The 26,195-nt window shown below is 34.6% G+C and overlaps 3 protein-coding genes across 8 annotated transcripts; all 3 read right to left on the bottom strand.

Moving 5' to 3' along the window:
- Positions 1-5,759: 5,759 nt before the first annotated feature.
- Positions 5,760-14,232, bottom strand: LOC132294571 (uncharacterized). Of its 6 annotated transcripts, XM_059792479.1 has the most exons (8): positions 14,066-14,232; positions 13,651-13,895; positions 12,855-13,067; positions 12,677-12,769; positions 12,479-12,583; positions 11,944-12,394; positions 9,136-9,182; positions 5,760-6,333 (listed from the first exon to the last, which is right to left on the bottom strand). In XM_059792479.1, the coding sequence occupies exons 3-6, from the start codon at positions 12,975-12,977 to the stop codon at positions 12,101-12,103; spliced, it is 615 nt and encodes a 204-aa protein (XP_059648462.1). In that variant the 5' UTR covers positions 12,978-13,067; positions 13,651-13,895; positions 14,066-14,232; the 3' UTR covers positions 5,760-6,333; positions 9,136-9,182; positions 11,944-12,100. The 6 variants fall into 6 exon arrangements, 5 of the variants coding, with proteins under 5 accessions (XP_059648462.1, XP_059648461.1, XP_059648460.1 ...); XM_059792478.1 differs by having other exon boundaries at positions 5,760-9,182; XM_059792477.1 differs by lacking the exon at positions 9,136-9,182.
- A 346-nt stretch (positions 14,233-14,578) lies between these two features.
- Positions 14,579-17,279, bottom strand: LOC132295992 (uncharacterized). Its single transcript, XM_059794249.1, has 5 exons — positions 17,096-17,279; positions 16,036-17,041; positions 15,735-15,936; positions 15,035-15,370; positions 14,579-14,917 (listed from the first exon to the last, which is right to left on the bottom strand). The coding sequence occupies exons 1-5, from the start codon at positions 17,277-17,279 to the stop codon at positions 14,579-14,581; spliced, it is 2,067 nt and encodes a 688-aa protein (XP_059650232.1).
- A 93-nt stretch (positions 17,280-17,372) lies between these two features.
- LOC132295991 (uncharacterized) lies at positions 17,373-18,269 on the bottom strand. Its single transcript, XM_059794248.1, has one exon. The coding sequence runs from the start codon at positions 18,267-18,269 to the stop codon at positions 17,373-17,375; it is 897 nt and encodes a 298-aa protein (XP_059650231.1).
- Between the last annotated feature and the right edge of the window lie 7,926 nt (positions 18,270-26,195).

Genomic DNA, 26,195 nt, shown 5'->3' with positions numbered 1-26,195 from the left:
TGCATGAGAGATATCAAACACATTTGAGAGGTTGGTAACAAATAAACCTATCATTTTTATTTCGTTTTTCTATATATCTTCTGTACTCAGCATTTATAGCTTTGAGGTTCCTACGAACCCCACTAAACTGCTTATGGAGTAGGGAAAAAACGGCTTATGGAGGAGCTATTAAGAATTTAAGACACATGACATGAACCATCAATCAAGGGTGTCTGAAACCAATGTATGTTACCTATATGTTTGTATATATAACTATGACAACAATTACTCAAATAGCTGCGTTTTGATATTACACACACAATTAAGACAAATATTTATTGATTCGAATAATCGGATAGATCAAATTACTATGAAAATAGGATTTCAATAACAAAAAAGAGTTTATATGGCATAAAATAGCAGTATGTAAATAGGATTTGTCCGGAGGAAATAAAATTCACATGTCTTGCACATAAAGCATGGAAATCGTCAAAGGGAATGGAAAAATAATAATAAAATATATAGCACTGTAACAATATAGAATAGAGTCATAGATAAACTAACTATATATATTGTTAAGATAATTAGATTATATTATATGCTACCATAATTACATTATATTATAGCTGTTGTAATAGTGATTTACTAGCCGTTTGATGTTAGCCTATTTATACCTACTTTGTATCATTGTCATGAATATCAATTCAATATATATCAATTCACATATCAGTTCTACATCTCTGTCTCTCTACCTCTGATAATCAACATGGTATCAGAGCCACCGCCGGAGATGTCGGCATAAGCCTTATGCGTCATCTCCAGCGGGCGGTCCAAAGTCCTCAATTAAACTAACCTCTGCTTCTGCTCATCAGTCGCCCCTACCAGAGTTCATCACTGCTAGACGCCACTCCATCATTTCATCCGAACCAATCACGGCAACCATCACCGTGTCCAGCTCCCTGCTCGCCCTCAGCCGAGCTCTCTGCCATCGTCACCCCCGTCCACTAGCTCAACCTCACCGGGTCATTCCAACTCCTAACTCGCCTCACCCACCTCTGCCTCTCAGCCACTGCTCTCTGCATCGACAACACCACCAGCGTCTTCCACCTCACCCTTGGCTGATACCCAACACACCAACCACCCTACTCACAGATCCAAGATCCTCCTCAACCTTCTCCGATCTCTGCCGTCATCACCACTTCCCCGCCATATTTTATATATATATATATATATATATATATATATATATCACCACCGAAGCTCAATCTGAACCACCGCTCGATCTGAACCTCTACCACCGGAGAAACACCAGCCATCCTCGGCGGCATATCTTCTCCATTACTGCCGAACTCATCACCGACCGGCTCCATCTGAGCCGCCGTAAACCAGCTCGTCCCCACCTCTGTAGTAGACGTCGTCCCGCTTTCTTGCCGTCATCGACATTGATCTGCAGTCGACGTCGTCTCGCTGTCCCGCCGTCCTTCGACGTCGAGACCTCGCATCGATCTGGTCCCGATATCGTCCTACCATCCTTCGTCGTCGACATAGGTCTCAAGTCCACATAGACTTTTTAAGATAACTCATCCCATCTCTTCACCACCATAGCCGTTATCACCGGTGTCGCCACGGATCTGCCGTCATCGGCCATCTCCGTGCTCATCTCGCTGAACTCACCGCTGCCGGACATCACAGCCCTGAACTCAGTTTCGGCGCCACCATCATCATACTCGCAGTAAGCCATCTCCTTCTTCGCCGGCGACGAACCAGTTGTCTCCACTGGATCCTCACAGCCCATGGCCGGATCTGTCCCGCGGTCGCATCTGTCTCGCCGGCCATCTTCATCCTCACGGCCCTCACCACGTTGTAAAGAGTGAGATTCTGCCCATGTGAATTATGAATATATATATATATATATATTTATAGAGAGAGAATGTAAATTGAAAAATAAGAAAGGAGGGAGAGAGAGAGGGCGTAAAGTGAAAAATGGAAAAGAAGAAATGTGAAGGTTGGGTCTTGACTTTGTTGGCCAGGGAGGTGAAGAAGAGAATGGAGATGGAGGTGGCGGCTGTTGGAGAGCCGGTGAGACAGATTCGGCGGAGATCCCTGTTGGAGATCCAGCCGGCGAGACAGACTTTGTTATCCCTGCTGGAGATCCAGCGGCGAGCCGGCGAGACAGATCCAAGCTCACCGCTGGATCTCCAACAGGGATGACAAAGTCTGTCTCGTCGGCTGGATCTCCAACAGGGATCTCCGCCGGATCTGTCTCGCCGACTCTCCAACAGCCGCCACCTCCATCTCCATCCCCTCCTTCACCTCCTTGGCCGACAAAGTCAAGACCCAACCCTCACATTTCTTCTTTTCCATTTTTCACTTTACCCCCCCCCCCCCCCCCCCACTCTCTCTCCTTTCTTATTTTTCAATTTACATTCTCTCTCTATAAATATATATATATATATATATATATTCAAAATTCACATGGGCAGAATCTCACTCTTTACAACGTGGTAAGGGCCAGTTTTAGAATCAGCTCCGTTTCTATCCCGGCTTTTGACCCACTTCAGATCAATATTCAACCCAGTTCAGTTCAGCTCCGGCCCAGATCAATATTGGGCCTTGTTCCAGTTCAGTTTTGGCCCAGATCAATATTCGGCCCAGTTCATTTCAAGTTTTGACCCAATTTCAAATTCAAGTTCTAGGTGCTCCTGATATCCCTCTAGAACTTGAAGAGGTGTATTCCGACCAGTTCCAGTTTCTGGAGTACAGCCCACCTAATTTCTCGGCATTAATCTGGCTCTCTCTGATGCGCTTCCAAGCGCCCTTGTAATCAACGCTTCCACAAGTGCCCCTGGTAATCGATGTTTCCGAGCGCCTCTCAAGTAGTAAATTTCACTCAATGATTCCACTCAATTATTAGCTTTCAAAAGCTCATGACTACCACATCTATCATAAAATGGTCTTTATGCGCTTGTGCGCATCTCAAGTGGTTATACCACTCTACCAAGCGGTAATCCCGCTCTGTCATACGCATCCGTGCGTCTCTCAAGTAGTAAATTTTATTAATTCTATAATGCCATTCTAATATTTGCTTTCAAGAGCTCTCTCAAGGCTATCACACTTTTCTTAAGTGGTCTATCATGTGTTTTTAAGCACCTCAACGTATCGGATCTTCACAACTCCAATACCGTCTTCTATTCCAGATTTTCTCTCCAAACTCAAGTTGGTTTATGAAGGGGGATGTTAATATAATTAGATTATATTATATGTTACCATAATTACATTATATTATAGCCGTTGTAATAGTGATTTACTAGCCGTTTGATGTTAACATATTTATACCTGCTTTGTATCATTATCATGAATATCAATTCAATATATATCATCAATTCATATATCAGTTCTACATCTCTATCTCTCTACCTCTGATAATCAACATATATTCTGACAAGGTAAGAGAGCTACCTCATGTATACTTCAAAATTAGTTAATGAACCACAATTGACAAATAGGACATGAACCTCCATAGGTTGTGCTCAATTTATATGAGTGTCAGAAACAGTTAAAGAGGGATTACAAGTATCGGAAGGGATTAGTCTTGTCTCAAAAGGGAGTTGGGACACCCTCAGTTATTAAAAAAAAAAAAACTAATTGCTTATAGACCGACTCAGTCTATATATATTTGTGTGCATAAATCATATTTATTATATATATGTATAGAGAGAGCAAACTGGTAAAAGACATGAGGATGTATCTGGTTAAGCAGTTTTAGTTACAGAATAATTCTTTTTATAAAAAATAAATAAATAAAGAGGAAGAGAGAGAGAGAGAGAAAGAGAAAATTCTGCAATGCAAAAGTGGGTACATGGTCATTGGTCATACAATGTCAAATAACTACTACCTCTTATTTTTGTTACTTCTTGTTAGAGATGATTACAAAACGAAGGACATACCCCACATTCAAATAACCCAAATGCTCAATAATTGAAGTTCCAGAAAGTCATATCCAATATTGAACTTATAAGCTCCTAATCAACCACAAGTTATATGGTAAACAAGCACATATATATCCAACTAACAAATCCTATATTTTATGGTAGTATTCAATTATGATATCATCCCAGCCTACATGCATGGACCCTCCCCTCCATACTTCACATGTAAAAGAAACAATTCCTTTTTCCCTCTGTTTCACACACCCGCATGCATTAATTTTTAACTGGATTGCTGATAATACATATACAAGAATAGCAATTTGTTGAGTAGAGAAGTCTTAAATAGAGCTACATATCTCTCAAATATTAACATTAGAATTATAACATAAATTTCTACTCTGGAAGCATGTTTACGTCCAAGGCATTGTGGCAAATGTTAGGTAATTGCTGTGTCTGCAGAAGATGTGTTTTGAGGATGGTAGGTGTTCTTTTCATTCTTTTTGCTAAAATAAATGGACACATGATTTCTTACTGTCACCACGATTATAACTTTCAATTCACAGTCTCACCTCACATGAGAAATTGCATGCAGGGCCATCACTGTTTCTATGTAAACAATTGTGTTAGTCATAGAAACTATAAGGCCTTTGTTGTCCTTGTCTTATACGCAATCATGGCTAATAAGTATAGATTTGAATAATGAAAAATAACTTACAAAGAGATTCCTTACTTGTTTTGCTTATTATTGGACTTCTGTTTTTAAGTTGCCTACTTCTTTCATCAATGTTTTGGAGAAGAAGATGAGGGATTTCCTTTGGGGTTCTAGTGATTCTAATAAGAAAATGCCTGCCCTTAACTGGAAGACAATTTGTTCACCTAAGGTTGAAAGTGGTATGGGGGTGAGAAAGTTATCTGATATCAATAATGCCTCTTTATGTAGATCGGCTTCGTACTACTTTTCACTCTAATGCACTACAAGAAATTTGGTGTTTTGCAACGAAACTTTTTGTCACTAAATACAGACAATTTGTTACAAAAAACTTTTTGCAACAAAAAAAATTTGTGGCGAGGTTGTCCCTATAAGCTCGTGACAAAAGGTTTTACGCAACAAAAACTTTTGTCCCAAAAAGTTTAATCTTTTGCAACAAAAAATTTACTTGTCACGAAAGATACAACGATTAGCAACAAATAATTTGTCTCCATTTCTCCAAAAAAATTTGTTGCTTAATATAACTCCATTCCAAGGACTTTTATTGGTAAAACACTTTTGTTGCTAAAAGGTTGATCTTTTGCAACAAGAAATTTACTTGTCCCTAAAGAGATGACAATTGGCAACAAACGATTTGTCCTTATTTATTCACAAATTTGTTGCTTAATACAACTCCATTCCAAGGAATTTTGTTGCTAAATATACAATAATTTGCAACAAAGCTAGATTGTTTCTAAAAATGTATCTATTTGCAACAAAGCTAGATTGTTTCTAAAAATATACCTATTTGCAACAAAACTAGATTGTTTCTAAAAAATATATCTATTTGCAACACAATTAAATTTGTCACTAAAAGATAGAACAATTGCAACAAAAATATATTTGTCACTTCATGTAGTGCAATTTACAACAAAACTACCTTTGTCACAAGTGTTAATATTTAATAACAAATATTTTTAATTGCCAATTTTTAAAAATTTGTGAATAAATGCATTAAAAATCATAATTTGATTTTTATTTTTTTTGTTCTCAATAATGTTTTTCTTCCTCTCAATAAACTAATTTATAAGACATCTTTTTTTCTCACTAATACCAAACATGTCAATTAAACAATTATCAATTACAAAATATACAATCTAATATCATACAAATGAAAAGGTAAAATACTATTTCATATATCCAATCATCCATACATATTCCAAATATGGGATCAAGACGAGATTCATATACATAGAGAATGATTAAACCTATATCCAACAATATAAGGAGATGGGAGATCCAAAAGTACAAAAGTGAATTTTTCCTGAGCCCATATGAAACAAAAAACATAATTAATGGGACTGTAACAAAAACTAATACCATCTACATGTAACAAAAACTAATACCATCTACATGTAACCTGCCAACAATGGGGAGATGGGAGATCCATAAATACAATCCCTTGTAAGAACCAAAAGTATAGAAGTGAGTTTCTTATGAGCCCAATGAAACAAAAAAAATATAGTCACTGGGTCTACAACAAAAAGATGTCAAAAAGCTAATAAGCCCAGCTACCTGCAATCTGCCAATAATGGGAAGATGGGAGATCCATAAATCCAATCCCATGTAAGAACCAAAAGTACAAAAGTGAGTTTATCCTGAGCCCATATGAAACAAAAAATATAGTTATTGGGCTTGCAACAAAAAGTCAAAAAGATAATCCCAGCCACATGCAATCTGTCAAAAAACATAGAAAAATTATGATTAGTTCAAACCACTATAACAAATTTAAGTTTCTACAAGGTCTTCTCATAATTTCAAGGCCTTTTTTACACACTAAGAATGCAAAAATACAAACCAAATAACAAACCACAAGATAACAAATAATTAGTAAAGCACAAAAAAATATCTTAAACAATTCACATTAATACAAAAGTCAACATGTTTGGAATGATTACAAACACATTAACATGTTTGGTCTTCAACTATTGATGGACTTGCAGTAGGTGTTTCTGGGTTCGGTTCTCTTCTTCCTCTTTTTACACTTAACTTTACTCTTTAATTTAGAAAATGGGTACCTATTTTGACTTCATCTTCTTCTCCATCACCATCAACACCATCTCTCTTTCTCTCTCACACACACAATCAATATAAATATACACACATGTTAATGGTGTAATGATGAAGATTGTGATATTTCTTTAATTTTATGTGAGCACACATGGTTCTTTAATTGGCTAGCTGAAAATTAGCTCTATGCATGTGCTCCATTGCAAATTGAGGAATATTTCTATATTTTTGGGAGGAGATTAATGAATGTAAGGTTGAACTATGTACCTAGCATGACAGAACCCACTAAGGAGCTAGTCCACTACACCTACTACAGAAATTGGTCCAATGCCTCACTAATTTCTTTGTAATTACTACTATTGACTTAACAAAATTTAAAAATCTAATTTATTTGTAATTACTACTAATGACTTGACACAATTCAAAAATACAGTTCACTGTAAACTATTCAAGTCTTTCTAAAGGCAAAGTGAGCATGGAAGTGAATTAAATTTTTTACTTTTTTAAAACAAGGACTACTAACCTAAGAAAGAGCATCAAAGTTTATGAACCAACTATTTAGTAATACATCAAGACAATAATAATAAATAAATAAATAAAATGATCAGTTGTATTAAAGAACCAATCGCAAAGCAATGCATTTTGCTATAGTTCAGTTCATTGTATTACATTGAAATGGCAGCACAAGCAAAGTCTCATGCATGCTCTTTCCATAACTAACTCAAATAAACCTGACTAGTCCATAATACTCTTAAAAGACTGATGTTAAACAAATCAGACTTCTCATGCAACCCCCATCATTATTCTATTAGAAATTTCTTTCCTTTTCTTTCAAGTTTTGCTCTCTTTTTCAATTCTTTTAGAGCTGTCAACATTGGCACTGGGGATTTTTGTGAAATTCAACCAAAAATTGTAAAAGCAATAATATACAACAAACAATTCAAAGTAGCTGTTCTCAATTTTGAATCTGTACACCTACATTTGTCACCTAGAACTTTTGCCATTGCACCAAGTAATGGCCCCTCTATGTAGACTATATCTTCTTTCAAATTGCAAAACAGATTTGTCTTATTCATATTTTTGTTAGTGGTTCTCTTTGGCCCTTCTCTACTTGGTGCTATAGCTTTTTCTAAATTCATTTCTCATTCAGCTATGTCATTTTTTTCCCCCCAGTGGTCTAAATCAAATTATCAGTTCAAAAGTATGCTGTAATTTGTGGACAAGTTTCTTGATGGCCAACATTATCGGGCTTAGGAGACTTTACGAAAGAGATACTGTCATGCCTCAATTTTCACTAGAATCTAATATTTTATTTTAAGTGAACCTAACAAAAATTATCTGCAGATCCTACTTTACTTAGAATTTCTGATTGCACTTTGAGTGAACCTTCTCTAAATCATGTGTCTAAGGCAATCTGGAAGGTTAAATATTTGGCCTTAAGAGATCTCATGTGCAGCAACTCTTTAAAAATATGGGTCTCCAATCTTTCTGGAAGGTTATGACATGTCCAATTATAATAATGAAAATGTCTTAAAACTTCCTAGTTGTAACTCATTTATTATTCTTATGGCTATAACATTTAGGTTGTTGACAAGGTGAATGGCTATCTTTTCCCAAGGGAGAATATCAAGGCTCTAATAGATCTTGTATTGTAAGTGATATCAAAGGGAAGATTATCACCTCTAGCACGCAATGTTGCATTGCTTGGAAAATATTCTTCTAAAAAAATTAATGGTTCAAGAAACTGTCGAAGTTTATGCTTCGCTATTAGAAAATGTTCTCAAGTTCCATATAAAGTTGCAACTCCCGAGGATGTTAGCGAAACTTATGAAACATAATTTGTATATATGTTTGGTAATAATTAGACAGAATTATGATGCATTGACTAATCGTGACTAGTAAAGGGATTCCCTGAAAATAACAAGTAGAAATGCTCCAAGCAAAAGATGAGGGGAACCCAGTAAATAATCACGATAAGGTTTTCCAAGTATTTGGAATCAAATATTTAAAGGTATCCCATTTCGTGACACTTGGTATCATTGTACTCCTTACTAAACTTGCTAAATTCATAATCCAGATTCTAGAATCTAGATTTGTAAAAAATGATATTGCAAACCAAAATAATTATGAAAACCTTAAAACTGCTTTTTGACCTTGCTGCATTTTGTAATTTTTTAATTTAGTATCCATTGTAGAATTTCTAATGTAATGGATAATCTTCGGCATTTCCAATCAAATCTCAAGCATAATCAATCAGACTAAAAATAAAACAAGAATAGAGCTAAGCAGGCTAACACTAAAAGAAAACAACCACCCAAGCATAACCAATCACCACCCAAAGAATCACATGCCTAATTTTCTCAAGACAGCTGCCACTAAACAAAAATATTCTCCTTCCAACATCATAAAAAAATTACATTCTAGCAAGTATTAATTCCCTCTATGTAGTAGAGAATTAATTGAACTTACTAAGTAGGACGATGAGGCTCCCTGGACAATGAGCCTCCCAAAGCTTGCTGCAGCAGTAAATTAAATGTAAGTTTCAAGGGTTAGGATACTGACCAAACTATTGTGTTTATATATATTTATATTTGAGGTAAGTCTATTGTAAATAAAAAATTTCTTCCTAGGAGCCTCTTTTATTGTATGGGAAAACTTTCATTACGAGTGGGTGAACATAAACACCGTCAAGGTGAAGTCAGAATTGGATAAAAAAAAAAAAATTCAAACTAAAAGTCTTGAACCAAAGACCATCCAATTCAATGATTTTTCTTCTTGAGAAAATTAATTCTGTGCCAGCTCAAGAGGCAATAAACAAGCTTGAATTATTAAACTCACAATTCTGATTCTGAATTGCTTCCAAATTACCCAATTAAGTAAAGAACCTACTTATAGATATTGAAACAGCCAATCTAGTTATTTGGGCTTTTAGATATTCCTCTTACAATTCATCAGTATTACATCCAAACAATTTCCCTTATTTTTACTGAATTACAAGATGTAATTCTTTTCTGGTACCCATGAAAAAGTAAAGAACAAGTAGAGATTGTTTCTGGCACCATGATATTTTGATCAAACATTAAAAGGAAAATACTAATTTATAAGAGTAAAAACCTTCTATTTAATTAGTAATGGTGCATCAATGGGTTAATTTTTTTATTTGAAGATTTTAAAATTACAAATTAAGGTGTAACAACTAGATAGCTAAATATTGACATATCATCTTAAAAAGAGAGATGGGGTTAAGGAAATCAACCACAAAAAATAAAAAAAATAATTAAAAAAAGTTCAGATAAATTGGATAAGACCTATAAAACCCCAAAGGCCACTTTGTACTCATTGATGACCTCACGACCCATCTACAAGCCAAGAACCCAATCACCACATCCCTTTTGGTTTTACCATTTCCTTGTCATTTTCTCATACCCATGTTGCTTAGCTTAGGTGTTAACAGTACTAACCTAACTTATAAAACTTAGTTTTTTTATTTTTCTTTTCAAGAGAGGAAGTAGAAACTTTAATTTCACTTAATTTTGCATCGCAATTTTCATTTGGACTCAATTAAGTGGCAAGACAGATCAAGCTTACTTCCCTTTTTAATTTTTAGATACAATATTTTTAAAGAATGTGGCCCTTTCCAACGGGATTTGGTGCTATAGATTTTTCTAAATTCATTCATTACTCGTTCAGCCATGTCATTTTTTTCCCCCCAGTGGTCTAAATCAAATTATCAGTTCAAAAGTATGCTCTAATTTATAGACAAGTTTCTTGATGGCCAACATTATCGGGCTTAGGAGACTTTACGAAAGAGATACTGTCATGCCTCAATTTTCACTAGAATCTAATATTTTATTTTAAGTGAACCTTCTTCCAGTCATCTATTTTGGAGACATAACAAAAATTATCTGCAGATCCTACTTTACTTAGAATTTCTGATTGCACTTTAAGTGAACCTTCTCTAAATCATGTGTCTAAGGCTTTCTGGAAGGTTAAATATTTGGCCTTAAAAGATCTCATGTGCAGCAACTCTTTAAAAATATGGGTCTCCAATCTTTCTGGAAGGTTATGACATGTCCAATTATAATAATGAAAATGTCTTAAAACTTCCTGTTGTAACTCATTTATTATTCTTATGGCTATAACATTTAGGTTGTTGACAAGGTGAATAGCTATCTTTTCCCAAGGAAGAATATCAGGTATGTAACAGTTCTTGTATTGCAAGTGGTATCAAAGGGAAGATTATCACCTCTAACTCACAATGTTCATTGCTTGGAAAATATTCTTCTAAAAACTTAATGGTTCAAGAAACTGTCGAAGTTTATGCTTCGCTATTAGAAAATGTTCTCAAGTTCCCATCTGAAGTTGCAACTCCCAAGGATGTTAGCGAAACTTATGAAAGATAATTTGTATATATATATATATTTATTTATTTATATTTATTGACAGTGAACCCTAATTTCATAAGAAAAATGATAAGGAAACGTAAATTAATTATACTTACCAAATATAAATAAAATGAATTGTGGTTTACATTCAATTATTCAAATCACTTACCCAAAAACAAAGAGGTAGGTAAAGTCGGACTCTAATTCGAAAACAATGCATGAGCGGTCAATAGGCTCAAGGATTTCCATGTGCATAACTAGGACTATATATATAACAAGATCACAAACACCACACATTACAGTTAATGGACACAAAAGAACATCAATGCTTGTAGTTTAGTATTTAATATTTATGCACAAGAAATAAGTATAATGAGCTAAAATTTAGGAAAGTACTTTAGATACAATCATGCTACATATTATTTAATTAGAATTCTCTTTAATTGAATGCTTGAAGGAAGAGGTGATTTTGCTACCTAATTAATGGAAAAGCATTTCAATTCTATGGCAATCAACTATAGAAAAGTACCTTATTGTTAACTAATTAATTTCAACAGTATATTTCATTCAAGTATTTTGAAAAAGATAAAACTAAAATTAGAACTTAGAGAGATACAATGATTGGGTTGCTAAGTGTTGTTTATTCCGGGATCTGATTCAAGATAAGGGCAGCATGTGGGTTCCTTGCCTGAATAGAGCCTACCAGACTAACACTAAAACAAAAAAAACAACCATCCAAGCATAATCAATCACCACCAAAGAATCACATGCACAATTTTCCCAATACCTCGACCAGTAAACAAAACTATTATCCTTCTAATAACAAAAAAAAAAATGCACTCTAGCATATATCAAATTCAGTGTTTGCAGTAAAGTATTTAATTTCACTTACTAAGCAAGACGATGAGCCTCCCCAGTTGATGAGCCCCCTAGAGCTTGTTGCACCAATGCTGTTAAAGATGTGAGTTGAGCCTGCAAAGAGCTTATTTGGTCCCCCATTCTCTCTTCTGTTACCTTGGACAAGTTGATTTGATCCCCCAATCGCTATTCTAATGCCTCAGCCCTTTGATTTGCCTCTTCAGCCCGTGTGTTGCCTCTTCAGCCCTTTGATTTGCCTCATCAGCCCTTCGATTTGCTTCATCAGCACTACGCCTAGCCTCAACAACATCTTCACGACTTCCCCGTAAAGAGATAATGGACATCTCCCCATGACCAAGCCCACGAACATACGACGAGGTTGAACCAACTATTTGAATGTAAATCTCGTTACGGGTCAACTGTGTAGAGGAATTGGATACACCATCCGAATTTTCTTGTTGATTGACCTCTTGAATCATTCTATCCTGCATATCCATACAAATTGGTATGTAAATGATTAATAAATACAAAAAAATAAACTAAAATTTACTAGATATGCATATACATACATAGAGACCCTGACAATGTTGGGTGACCCATGTCCCATCCTCCCTACAGTGTGTTCGGTGATAAAATGTCACCATGTTTGGTTCCTCTTCTGTCTCCATGTTTCGCTATTTCAATTAAGATAATTATAACCAAATATTATTAATTTAACATTTGTAAATTTATATAATTACAAAAAATAATAGAACATAGGAAATAACCATTTCATAGCGAAGTGTGACAAAGGGTTTTGAGCCACCACGGTGATTTGTTAGATTCTTTGCCTTGTTTACTTTATTGACAGCGCTCCTATTCTACATTTCAGTTTAATGAATTGTCATTACCTACCTAAGCCTACAATTATAAATTTTCCATATGAATAGAAAAAGAATGGTGTACCTGGCATGTCGGGGTCATGAAATTTTCACATATAGCTTGCCAATCCCCAGGACGAACATTTCTATAAGGCTTTCTCCTAGCCCTCTCTACATCATCTCCGAAAGATTTAAAATGCATGTGCATGGGATTTTTATGTGATCGAAATCAAGCTGCAAGCCATTTGTCAAGTCCACTTCGAATGCGAGAATTATCAAGATCAATCACGAAATTTTCCTGAAATAAAGTAGATATATTAAAAATACTTGCTTAAATGACTTAGGGTATATAAAAGAATTCAAAAACGAGACATGTTTCATAATATCATCTGAATAACACAATGCTATTAAAGGTGCTAGGTGCACTGAGGCGCTATAATTCCCTTGGAGCCTAAGCGAGAGGCGTACGCCTGAGTGATGTGAAACGCACAAGTAAAAATTTAAAACAATAATTCCCAACAAAAAGTAGCAAACTGCATGTAGCAGGACCTAAAAAATTCAACAAGCAACATTCAGCAAACAGCATGCAGCAAGATGCATTCAACATTTCAAATAACCTAGCAAAATCCAGCAAACAATATTCAACAAAACATAGCAAACTGCATTCAAAAGAAAAATAAAATAAAATAAAATAAAAACAAAAAAGCAGGATTGGTAAGTTCATTCAAGAAAATGCATTCAAAATAATTCAGCAAAATACATTCTAATTACTTTCGTTTTCTATTGTCTTCAAACAAGAGATAACTCTAAAATGGTATATTAAGTATTGCTTTTAGCCTCCTAACTATGACAAATTATTAAAAGGGGGAAAAGGGTATTACTTGAATATGATGATAAAGCGTGGCCTTATCGGCCAATTCCATGTGCGACCAAGTCCCACAAGTCATACGAGCATGCTCTCGACATATAACACCCACCATTGACCCGAAAACTTTAGACCAACCACCAATGGGCCGATACTTTCCCTCTGGGAAAGTAATATGTGGTTTAGGACCACCTTTAGCCCTATATACGATTAATTTTACGCCCCGACTAATACCACGCCCGTTTTTAGATGTGCTAGAAGCTGCAAAATCAATAATATCAAATGAGAAAACCTGGGCATAAAAAATTTAAATTTCCCCACAAAATCAACAATATCAAATATCTTTATTATACCAATGTAGATTGCCATACTTTTTTTCAAATTTGTGAATATAGCATAACTTGTAAAATAATGTAATGAGAAAATCTTACATGCACTCGATGACTGATTGGTAGTAGATGTGGGAGTTTGTGTGGGAGTAGGCTCTGACTCGGGTGTGGCAGTAGGTGTGGTCATATGCTCAGCCTCAGGTGTGGGTGTAGATGTGGAAGTAAGTATAGTTGTAGGCGCTCTCCGACGACCGGGTCCAGCCATATTAACCTGTCATAAGTTAGTATTTCATTATACAAACAAGTATGGAATAAATATTTATTACAAGTCTTCAACATACCATAATAAGTATACTTCCAAAAATATACATCATATGTAACAAAACAAAAGTGAGCTATAAAAATGAGGAGGGAGAAAGAGAGAGAGGAAGAAGAATAAGAAGAAAATTATAGCATACAAAATATGTAGGAAACAAGTTACAAAAATAACACCACCACTTTCTTGTTGACATAGTATGAAGCATAATTATATTACATACATTTCAAGAATGGAAAAACAAAAGGATGCAATTACATAACTTAGTCCATATCACTTTCATTATCGGTAGGTATCAATTATTCATCTTCCTCATCATTTTCAGAAGATTGCAATTCATCATCTTCCTCATCATCACAATAGTCAATCAATGTATCATCTTCATCGCTACTCTCATCATCGGCAATGAAATCATCATTTATTTGATCAAAAGTTGCATTGTTTGGCGAAATATTAGGTAGGTCAACATAAACTAGCTGGACATCTTCCCTATGCAACGTGTCCAAATCTAGATCATCATATTGGACAGTTGTGTCAATGTCTCCTGCATCTTCAACTTCATATGAATCATCATCTACATCTGTATCTTCATCGACCGATGACATCTCTTCAACTTCATACAAATTCCTAGGTGCCACCTTTTGCACAACATGCCAATTATTGCCGAACTTAGGGTCTTTCATATAAAACACTTACTCAGCTTGGCATGCTAATGCATAAGGATCATCCTTATACCACAAGCATGAATGATTTACACTTGTGATATTACCATCCGAATGTATCCCCATTCTTTGGTTGCCAACATTAAACCAATCGCACTTAAAGAGGTGTACTTTGTTTTCTCCCAAATAATTTAACACCATAACATCTACAAGAACATCGTAGAAATCAATTTCTTTGGAATCATGTTCTCCTTTCACAACCACCCCACTATTTTGTGTCCTACGATGCTTGTCGCAGTCAATTGTGCGAAACCTAATACCATTGACAATACATCCTGAATATCGGATAACTAATGATTTAGGACCACACGCTAAGAAATATAATTGGTCAGTAGCTTCTGGAGCCTTTTGCTCATGCAATCGTTTCATCTGTTGATAAAATTATAATGAAATTAGTAAAAATAATTATTATATAACTCTTTTTAACAATATTCAAGCACTTAAACGGTGCTCAAACCATCGAGGAAATTGTTGTTCATGTATCTGGTCCACATTGGTAAAACCTTCGCTCTCTAGATACTGTTTGTGCTCACTTCCCGTAAAGTACATAAAATTAGAGCTTAAGGATAAAAAGACTACAACAACAATACACATGAATCAAAAATTTTGTTTCATTATTTACTTACTTCACATAAGGCAACACTTCATCGCAATTATTTAAGATATACATTTGAACCTTATCAAGATCAGTCAACGGCATCGGATAATAGGTTGGTGCTCCCAACATACGTACATCTTGTGTGAAAACATAAAGACCCTCTCGCCTATTCCCTTGACCACCATCGTCATTTCGTTCATCTCTATTGAATCTCGTCTCAATGCCTTCGAGATACATAGAGCAAAATATTAGGCATTCTTTATCAATATATGCCTCAGCAATCGATCCCTCTGGTCTAGCAGTATTCCTAACGGTCTTCTTTAAAGTGAATAGGAACCTACAAAAATTTAATAATTTTTTTTTATTTGTTAAGACACGCATGTTCGACACAATGATTGCAACAATGAATGTAAAATTACAAGTGACACAGCATCACCTTTCTATTGGATACATCCACCGAAACGGCACTGGTCCACCAAGGATCGCCTCACGAGGAAGGTGAATTGTTAAATTAACCATTACGTCAAAGAAGGCGGGAGGAAATATTCTTTCCAACTTGCATAGTATAATGACAATGTCTTTTTCCATTTGTTCTAAATCGTCAACTAGCAATGCCCTTGAACATAATTTCTTGAAAAATAAACTAAGCTCAGTTAATGCGATGCATACATCCTTGCAAAGGTGCTTACGTATTGCTACAGGAAGAAGTCGTTGTAAAAGAACATGACAATCATGGCTTTTCATTCCCGATAGCTTGCGATCTCTAACATTCACACAACGAGATATATTTGACGCATACCCATCTAGGAACTTAATAGATTTCAACCATTCATAAAATTCCTTTTTGTCAGTTGATGATAGCTGGTAGCATGCACGTGGCATCATAAATTTGTCTCCATCTGAAATTAGATGTAATTCCTTCTTGATACCCGTTTCTTTCAAATCCATGCGAGCCTTGATGGTGTCTTTTGTTTTCCCATCTATATCCAATAATGTTCCAATCACACTCTCACATATATTTTTCTCAATGTGCATGACATCTAGATTGTGTCGTAATTTAAGAGTTCGCCAATAAGGCAATTCAAAGAAAATGCTCTTCTTCGTCCAGTTTAGTTCATAATCCTTACATTTTCTCTTTAAGCTATTTGGTCCTTTACCAAATGTCACAACATTTACTTTATTTAGTTGTTCCAATAAATCATCGCCAGAAAGTTCTTTAGGCTTCTGTCTATGATCTTGATTTCCATCGAATGCTTGTTTATTTTTTCGCCAACTATGATCCCTCGGAAGGAAGCGACGATGGCACATGTAACAGATCTTCTTTCCATTCTTTAGTGAAAAAAAACTTGTCTCCTTATTACAAACTGGACATGCCAATTTACCTTTCGTCATCCACCCAGACAAGACAGCAAATGCGGGGAAGTCATTTATCGTCCATAAAACTGTTGCATGTATACGAAAAAACTATTTTGTAGAAGCATCAAATGTATCTATACCTTCTTCCCACAACTCCTTTAGATCATCAATAAGAGGCTGCAAATACACATCTATCTCATTTCCAAGTGATTTTGGCCCTGGGATGAGCAACGACATAATAAAATAAGGATCTTTCATGCACTTGTAAGGTGGTAAATTGTACACCATCAAAACTACAGGCCACATGCTATAGGAATTGGACATATTTCCAAATGGATTGAACCCATCGGTTTCTAATGCAAGACGAACATTTCGAGGATCCTTGCCAAACCAATCATGTTGCTTATCAAAACCCTTTCAGGCTTCATAATCTGCCGGATGCCTCAATATACCATCATCGATACGCTTCACTTTGTGCCATACCATATCTGTAGCCGTCTTTCTACACATAAACAACATTTGCAGCCTCGGTTTGAGTGGAAAGTACCGTAACACCTTTCGAGGAATCTTATATCTGGATTCTTCACAAACAGAACAATATTTATCTTTTTCGTAATCCTTCCAGAATAACATACAATCATTTTCACATGCATGTATTGACTGGTATCCAAGGCCTAACTCCCGCATTATTTTTCTAGCCTCATAATGTGATTTTGGTAATGGCTCATTATCTTCACGTGCTTTATTAAACAATTGAAGCACCATATCAAAAGATTTATTCGTCCAACCATTTAATACCTTCACATGAAAAAACTGAATCAAGAAAGACAACTTCGAAAAATTCTTACATCCTGGATAAAGTTCACGCTCCATATCACTCAATAATGTTGCAAATTTATTCGAAGATGTTGGACCTTCTGCAACGTTTGAGCTATTTTCAGTAAATGCTTCCCCCTTACTATCACGCATAGATGTTCCCGTGTGTATGTCTTCCAAGATATGTTGCATAAAATCAGGTTCCTCCACTTCATTATATGTTGTATAATCATCATTGTCACTCATGTCCACCTCATCATCCCACATATTCTCACCATGATGTATCCATTTTGTGTAGGTTTTGTTAAAGCCATGAACAAATAGGTGCTCTCCCACATCATCTAAAGATTGAAACAAGACATTACAACAATTATGACATGGACAACGAATCTTCCCCTCTGAATCCGCATGATTCTGTGCAAAGTTCATAAAGCTTCCTACCTCTTCTTTGTACTCAGTGGAACACCTATTTTCATTTTGAATCCAACTCCGATCCATAGATTTTTTCCTAAAGTATGTTTGTTCAAGTCAGTAAAAATATATATAACAGCGTTAATCATGTCAAGAGAACCAATGGATCAACTCCTTGGGCATCTTTGGAACTCCAACATTTAATTAAGGGGATAAGTATAATTCTTTGTCCCTTTTTTAAATAAATAGATAAATTTCCCGCACTATACCCACTAATACACGATTTTACCAATGAAGTCTTCCACCCATTTATATCGTTTCCTCTCCCTATTGTGTAATGTAAACCCTAAGTTTCAGTGATTCATCCCTAATCTATCTGCACGGTCACATAACTCTACTAAGAAAAATAGAGGACTTGCACGAACTATGACACAGACTAGTGATGAGTAAAAGAGGTCTTCGGACTCGTTGTGAGTTCTATTTTGATTTTCTACTTCCTTTTAAATTATGCTGTTGTGAGTTAAATTATGAGACTATGAATTTGAGGGTGAAATTTAGGTTAAAAACTCAATCCCTCTCTCTTTCCTCCCCCTCCCTCTCTCTTTCTAGATTTACATACACTTCAATTTCTCTAACAACTACATGTTTTGTTTTGTTGTTTGCCTCTATACTAACCGATCCGTACTTCGCAAATCAGCATATGGTTTCGATTGATCGATGATGATGAATTTATTAGTGCAGTTTCGGTCTATAAAGCACTTCTGTGATCATCTCATTATAACATCCCATTTGCCCTAATTTCAATTTCAATTTTTGATTTTCAATTGTATCCAAACATCTTATTTTTTGATATTTCCATTGAAATGGTTTCTCTCTTTTGTTTTGGATCATGTGTGTGATTATGAAATTATGTGTTGATTTGTAAGGTTACTGTTAGATTTGGACAAAAATAAAATGAAATGTTCTATCTATTCACTTTAAGAGTGCCTAGAAAGAATTTTCTTCTTAGTGCAATATTTTTCATACAAACAGTAAAAGAATCCTTAAATAGATTTTAGTTATCTAAGGATAGATTTATATCAGTATATGAAGTTGATTTCAGTAAAAATGTATACATCGGTCATTTTTCATACTCTAGTATCTGAAGCCATGAACTTTGTTATATACACAAGCACGGAATGCAATATGTTTTATTGTTCAATGATTGTGAGAATATGAATCTGATGTGAGATTGAGGCATGATTAAGGCTACAATCAAGTTTTATTATTGTCCAGTGAGTTTGATTATATTGAATCCATCCATTTTTTTTTTGTTCTACTAAGTTATATATATTTATGCTCATTGATTTACCATACCGATGATATCCGTGAATTTATTTCTAATGAAATTAAAAGTTTTATTTACTGATATGTGTGTGTAAACAATTAAACATCAACAACAAAGCTTCCGGCCAAGCAAGCAACATCCAATTACTTTCCTTTTTCCTTGAAATAGCAAACTAGGTTATGATTTTTAATCAATTCAGATTGGTCATGCAAACCAGCTTATGGGTTGTTGAATTCAAGTAATTTGCTACATATAATTAATTTCATAGATCTTTTTCTTTTTTTCAAATTATTTTGTGTGTTTGATTTTTCACTAGAATTTCTCAATATCTTCTTGAATTTAGTTGATTTCAATATCAAAATCAATGATATATTTTGGTTTTGAATTCTGATTCTGGAAAATGTTTGAACACAAATTATACTCAACCTAACTCCCACATTCCACAATTTCACAAGTTGAGATGCATGTAATCATCAACTAACCCATTCTCATATAATTTAATTAATTCAATTATATAATATAAGCACCTATATGCATATAAATGCTTAGATAAGTACAGGAATGTACCAATCAAATAGAACTCTAATTTACTAAGGATGATGTCATTGTCCAAATCACAATTCCCTTGCGACTGATCCACACACTAGGTACAATTATGCTCATGTATGTGTGAGTTAAATCTAACCATATGCAATAAGGAAGTAATTTGAACAAGTATAACTATGTGTGTGTGTGTGTGTGTGTGTGTATCCATTATCACTCACACCTCAGTTCTATATCTGTCATGATACCAAATATAGCTATAACAATTAATAACAAGATATTAGCAAGTATAACCGTATTAGCATATTCACCTATAATTTCATGGTTACGCTATGCACTGTTATCACAAATAATTTATTAATATCTATATTTGGTAATAGATGTAATTAGCCTATAATATATTAAACAATGAAAATTAAAATATAGTAGAGATCTACTTGCCTGTTACTTCTTCACAGGTTGTATCTCTTCCAAAAGATCTCCCTTCAAATTCCACTCCCTTCCTGATTAATCACGAACTTCCTTCTCTGGCTAAATCTCTTCCTATATAAAAACTTTTTATTATCAGGCGACAGTTTGCTCAAAAAAATCTCACAACAAATGGTGGTATATAAGGCCGCGTGACCAAATTTAAAATTAAAACACTTATCTGCCTAACAATCCCATTATCCATATATATGTGTGTGTGTGTAATGCATCGTTAATATAATATACATGTGTAATGCATCGTTAATATAATAGGTATTATATAATAAATTAAAAATCGTGGACGTATATGTAGCAAGAAAAATATCTTCCTTATATATATATATACACACACACAAGAGAAATATAGAGAGAAAGAAAAACCTGGTAATTGAGCCTACAATCTGATGATGATAAACTAGGGCATCGTCTTCATCTTGAGAGGAAGAGAACAGATCGATCGAGTGAAAGATTTTCCTTTACTTTCTGTAAATAGTCTTTGGAATTTCGTATGCAGAAAGGAGCTTCTTTCGTTGAAAGCTTGACAGAAGGCAGGGCACATATAATTTGTGTTAAGAAAAGAGTAGAGTTAAATCTCTCACACTTAATTCACGTGCCACCAAAATGTTTGGCGCTAAAATTTCCCACAAAAAAATTGGATAGATATTTTGGGCATTAGAGATGCATTGCACGAGTAATGCTTGCATCCTGTGTAGGCCTGCTGACGTGGCTCCATAAAATTTCTAACACCTATCAATTATTAAGATGGGCATTGCCCATCTATTTGCCGGTTTAACCCATTTTTTTATTCTTTTGCCTTTTTCGCATCTCTTTCACCCCCTCTCAATCCCTAAAAACTTGATCCTTCCTCAACTACACAAATTTTCTTCTCAGTACCCACCGATCAAACCATGAAAGGCGCAACGAAGCTACACCAAATCACAACCCATGCCCAAATCATAACCCATCGCCGACCTCATCTGGTTCGCCCTTGCCGCCGCCATCGTCAAGCTCCTCTTCATCCCTGTGTACGCCACTGGCTCTCCGTTACCTCACTAATACTCCGACGAAACCATTCCATTAACCCTCGAACATCGTCGTTCGTCGCCGCCGATCCTTGAATACCGGCTTGTGACGCTATCTTTGCTCACCGCCGATCCGAACCCCTACCATTTCATCTCACTGTCATTCCTTGCTCGCCGCCGTCCCTTTCATCGCTGCTCGTCGACGACGTTTCAGTCCTTCGTCCTCCGTCCTCGTTGTTCGTCCCCGCCGATCAGCGATGAAGGAGTAGAATTTGAAACAGAAATTTGAAACCCAGCCAACAAGGTACTTTGAAGTATCTCTGCTTAAAAACTTTTGCCAACAAGGAATTGCCATCCAGACCGAATCTCGAGCCAATTTTTGCAAGCAAAGCAGAATTAAAAGCTTGCAATTATTTTAAACCCAGGCCTTCACAATCCTTTGTCAGACACACAACCTGTTCCAGCTGATCCATTTGGTTTTGGGGGATTTGAAGAATAGGTGAAGACATAGAATTAAAAATTTTCTCTTTGTGATTTTGGCTATTTGTTGAATTAGTGGATGTCCATTGAAATATGCAAGGTTAACCTTGCGCCATCAGATTACAGAGAGAGAAGAGATGGAGAAGGAAAACAATAAGATCGGGTTAAACCAGTAAGTAGATGGGCAATGCCCATCTTAATAATTGACAGGTGTTGAAATTTTATGAAGCCACATCATATTTTTTAATTCTTTTAAGAAAGTTTAAACTAATACCCCAACTTAAATTTAATTATTTATTTTTATTATATATGGTGATATCGAGTTTTTTAGGATTTTTGTTTTATTAATTATTTTTGAAAATTACTCTCACTATCCCAAAAAAATGTCCCTTTTGAAAAACTATTACTTACTAATGTTTTTTTAGGAAAACTTTGAATATAAAGCACGGACACGTGGGACAAGGGTATGATACATTTATGAGCCACAACTTTCTAAAAGGGATATCTATTTTTTTTTTTTTTTAAGTAAAAAAAGGGACATCTATTTTGAGAAAGAGGGAATAATTCTTATGAAATCATCTCTCGTCATATAAAGCACAGACATAGGACACACGTACGACACAATAAAGATTTAATGTTTGAAAATTTTAATCATTATATATTAGACTTCTAAGTTTAATTATTTTGTATAAACAATGCATTAATTAGTTTATAGTTTATGCATGTTTTAACTTTGTCCATCATGCAAAAAATAAGAAAATTGATTTTCAAAAAGGAAAATTATTTGTTGGAAAAGTTATAAAATATTTAAATTTCATTTAAAAAAAACCATTTTTTTAGTCTAGGACATCAAATTCATAACACAATGGAGTTTTGTTTCGATAATAAATATTTTTCAATAATGTTTGTTCGATAGGAAATAAACAATTTGGCTAGGAGAGAGAGATGAATGAGATCGACATCCCTAAAGAAGATAGTGTCATTCCCTATTTTTGTTCATCAATCGGATGTAAGAGAAGAGAATAAGCTCGATCACAATTTAGAGTAAAGTGCCTTTACACACCCATGTGATGATATCCTTACAGTGCACACATATATATCAACCCCTTCTTGTGTACAAAACACCATTGATCAATTTGAAAAAAATGTGCAAATACATATCACCAGACACATTAAAGTAAAACATTAAACAAATTACCCTTATATACACAATTTTCATATTATTTAAAGCAAAATTACATTTATGGAATGACCAAAGAGAACAAAATTTAATATGACCAATCTAACATTCTGGTCACTCTATGTTAACGTTGTTGGGTTCAACAATTTCATGGGTTGTTTGGGATAGCAATTTTTGTCACCGTCAACTATAGGCTGGTCGCCAACACCAACACTGACGATGTCCCACATTCGCATAGATTGTCCTCTCTCTCTTTCTCTTTCTCTCTTTAGACTTACTGACTCATCGAGAATTACATACGTACCCACGCATATGTTGTCCAAATATGGTCTAAATATAACATATACTATAATATTACTATTTAAATATTATGTAAAAAAATAATGTGTATATATATAATTATTATTATAAAACAATAATAATATAGTTTATTATATAATAAAATAAAACTATATAAAAATAAAAGAACCTGATAATAGGTTAAGACTACAATTTGATTCTATATCCTTAAGACAGATTCGCCCTGCTATGGTGTTTACGGACTTAGTGGTGTCTATCTCTAAGAATTCAACGACCTTTATTTATTCGGTAGCATGATTGCAAACTGAAGAAACAGGCAAACCGGCTTAGTGTAGTACTCTCTCCTATGCACTATACTCAAACTCACATTATACTCTATGTGTATGCAAGTATGCAAGAAGAGAGAAGGAGGAAGAGGAAATTTCAAAATTAAGATCGAAGAGAAGTATTCTGAATTTTTCGTGTATTTTGCAAATGATCCCAAGCAGGATATTTATAGGTAGCAAGATGCTTTTTCAGGTGGGTGCAACCGTTAGACATCATGGTTCATTCAAATAGAACCAGGTACAACCCTTTGAATAAAACTGGTTCAATTCAAATTCAAACTGAAGCACATACGTACTGGTTTGAAATAGGTGCAACCCTTTGATGCATTGGTTAGAAAAACCAATTTAAATAAGCCCAGCCAAAAATTAAATTAAATCCACACAGCAGGCCCAACTCCGTTTAATAAAAAATTAACCGAACTTTACAAACGAGGACAAAGTACAAGTTGGAATCCACACTTGAAAATAACAAAAATTGTGACCACGGTTCTGCACCGTGGTAGAAAATTGACTTTCTACCACGGTTTGTCAATTTTCTTGTAGTGAATGTTAAGTCTTTTGGGACAAATAATATTTTTGTTGACAAAAAATTCACAATTTAAAACAAAAAAGAGATTTGTTGCAAAAAAATTAACTTTTTGCAACAAAAACTTTTGTCCCTAAAAATGCATTTTTTTGGCAACAAACTACTTGTTACTAAATGTTAAGTCTATTGGGACAACTAATATTTTTGTTGACAAAAGATACACAATTTGAAACAAAAAAGAGATTTGTCTCAAAAAAATTAACTTTTTGCAACAAAAACTTTTGTCCCTAAAAATATATTTTTTGGCAACAAATTACTTGTCACTAAATGTTAAGTCTATTGGGACAAATAATATTTTTGTTGACAAAAGATACACAATTTGAAACAAAAAAGAGATTTGTCTCAAAAAAATTAACTTTTTGCAACAAAAACTTTTGTCCCTAAAAATATATTTTTTGGCAACAAATTACCTATCACTAAATGTTAAGTCTATTGGGACAAATAATATTTTTGTTGACAAAAGATACACAATTTGAAACAAAAAAGAGATTTGTCTCAAAAAAATTAACTTTTTGCAACAAAAACTTTTATCCCTAAAAATATATTTTTTGGCAACAAATTACTTGTCACTAAATGTTAAGTCTATTGGGACAGATAATATTTTTGTTGACAAAAGATACACAATTTGAAACAAAAAAGAGATTTGTCTCAAAAAATTAACTTTTTGCAACAAAAATTTTTGTCCCTAAAAATATATTTTTTGGCAACAAATTACTTGTCACTAAATGTTAAGTCTTTTGGGACAAATAATATTTTTGTTACCAAAAGATTCACAATTTGAAACAACAAAAAGATTTGTGGCAAAAAATTCACTTTTTGAGACAAAAACCGTTGTCTCTAAAAATGTATTTTTTTTTTGCAACAAACTAATTGTCACTAAATATTACGTCTTTTAGAACAAATAATATTTTTGTTGACAAAAAATTCAAAATTTGAGACAAAAAAGAGATTTGTTGCAAAAAATTAACTTTTTGCAACAAAACCTTTTGTCTAAAAAAAAATAATTTTTTACAACAAATTATTCGTCACTAAATGTATAATTTTTGGGCACAAATAAATTTTTTTGTTGGCAAAAGATTCACCATTTTGAGACAAAACAGATATTTGTCGCAAAAAAAATATCAATTGGAGACAAAATCCATAATTTATTTCCTAAAATAGTGCTTTTGGCAACGAACTCGTAATTTGTTGCAAAACATTACACATTAGGAACAAATTTACATGTTTGTTGCAAAAAAAAACATATTAGGCAACAAAATTTTAATTTGTCACAAATTGCAGCCTTTTGCAACAAATTTAATTTTCTTGCTAAAAATTTCGTCCCTAGTACCAGTATTTGTTGCAGTGATGGTTTGAAAGATAGAGTTGCTAGAAGAATATTTTCTACAGCTCTATGTCATGTTTGGAATTTGGATTGAGAGAGATACTAGCTAGATAGGCTTTTTACTGACCATTAGGCTGTTTACTGACCCCTGGTGCTTCGGAGACACCTTGCTGAATGAGTTTGGTCAAAGACATTATAGGGAGTTTAAACCTTCCAAAAAAAATTCAATGGTACGTAGCTGACATTCTTCATAATGGTACGGTTGGTACCCGGGCAGTTCCTCCTTCTTCTACAGTGCAAATTCAACAATTGTGAAACTTTCTGTCTGTTCGGCTGCGGCCTTCTATGGCTGTGACGTGGAATTCTGGCTCTTTCTCTTTGAAAAGTGCATGGAATGCACTTAGGGTGGGTGCATCATTATAAAGTTTTTTGGCATGATCTTTGCTGGAATGGTAGC

The sequence above is a fragment of the Cornus florida genome, unplaced genomic scaffold, assembly GCF_030987335.1.
Source record: "Cornus florida cultivar Cherokee Brave unplaced genomic scaffold, ASM3098733v1 CherokeeBrave_3.0.0_Hap2_Chr02, whole genome shotgun sequence".
In the NCBI taxonomy this organism is placed as follows: domain Eukaryota; kingdom Viridiplantae; phylum Streptophyta; class Magnoliopsida; order Cornales; family Cornaceae; genus Cornus; species Cornus florida.
The sequence above is the reverse complement of the archived record's forward strand: the minus strand, read 5'-3'. Positions and strand labels throughout refer to the sequence as shown.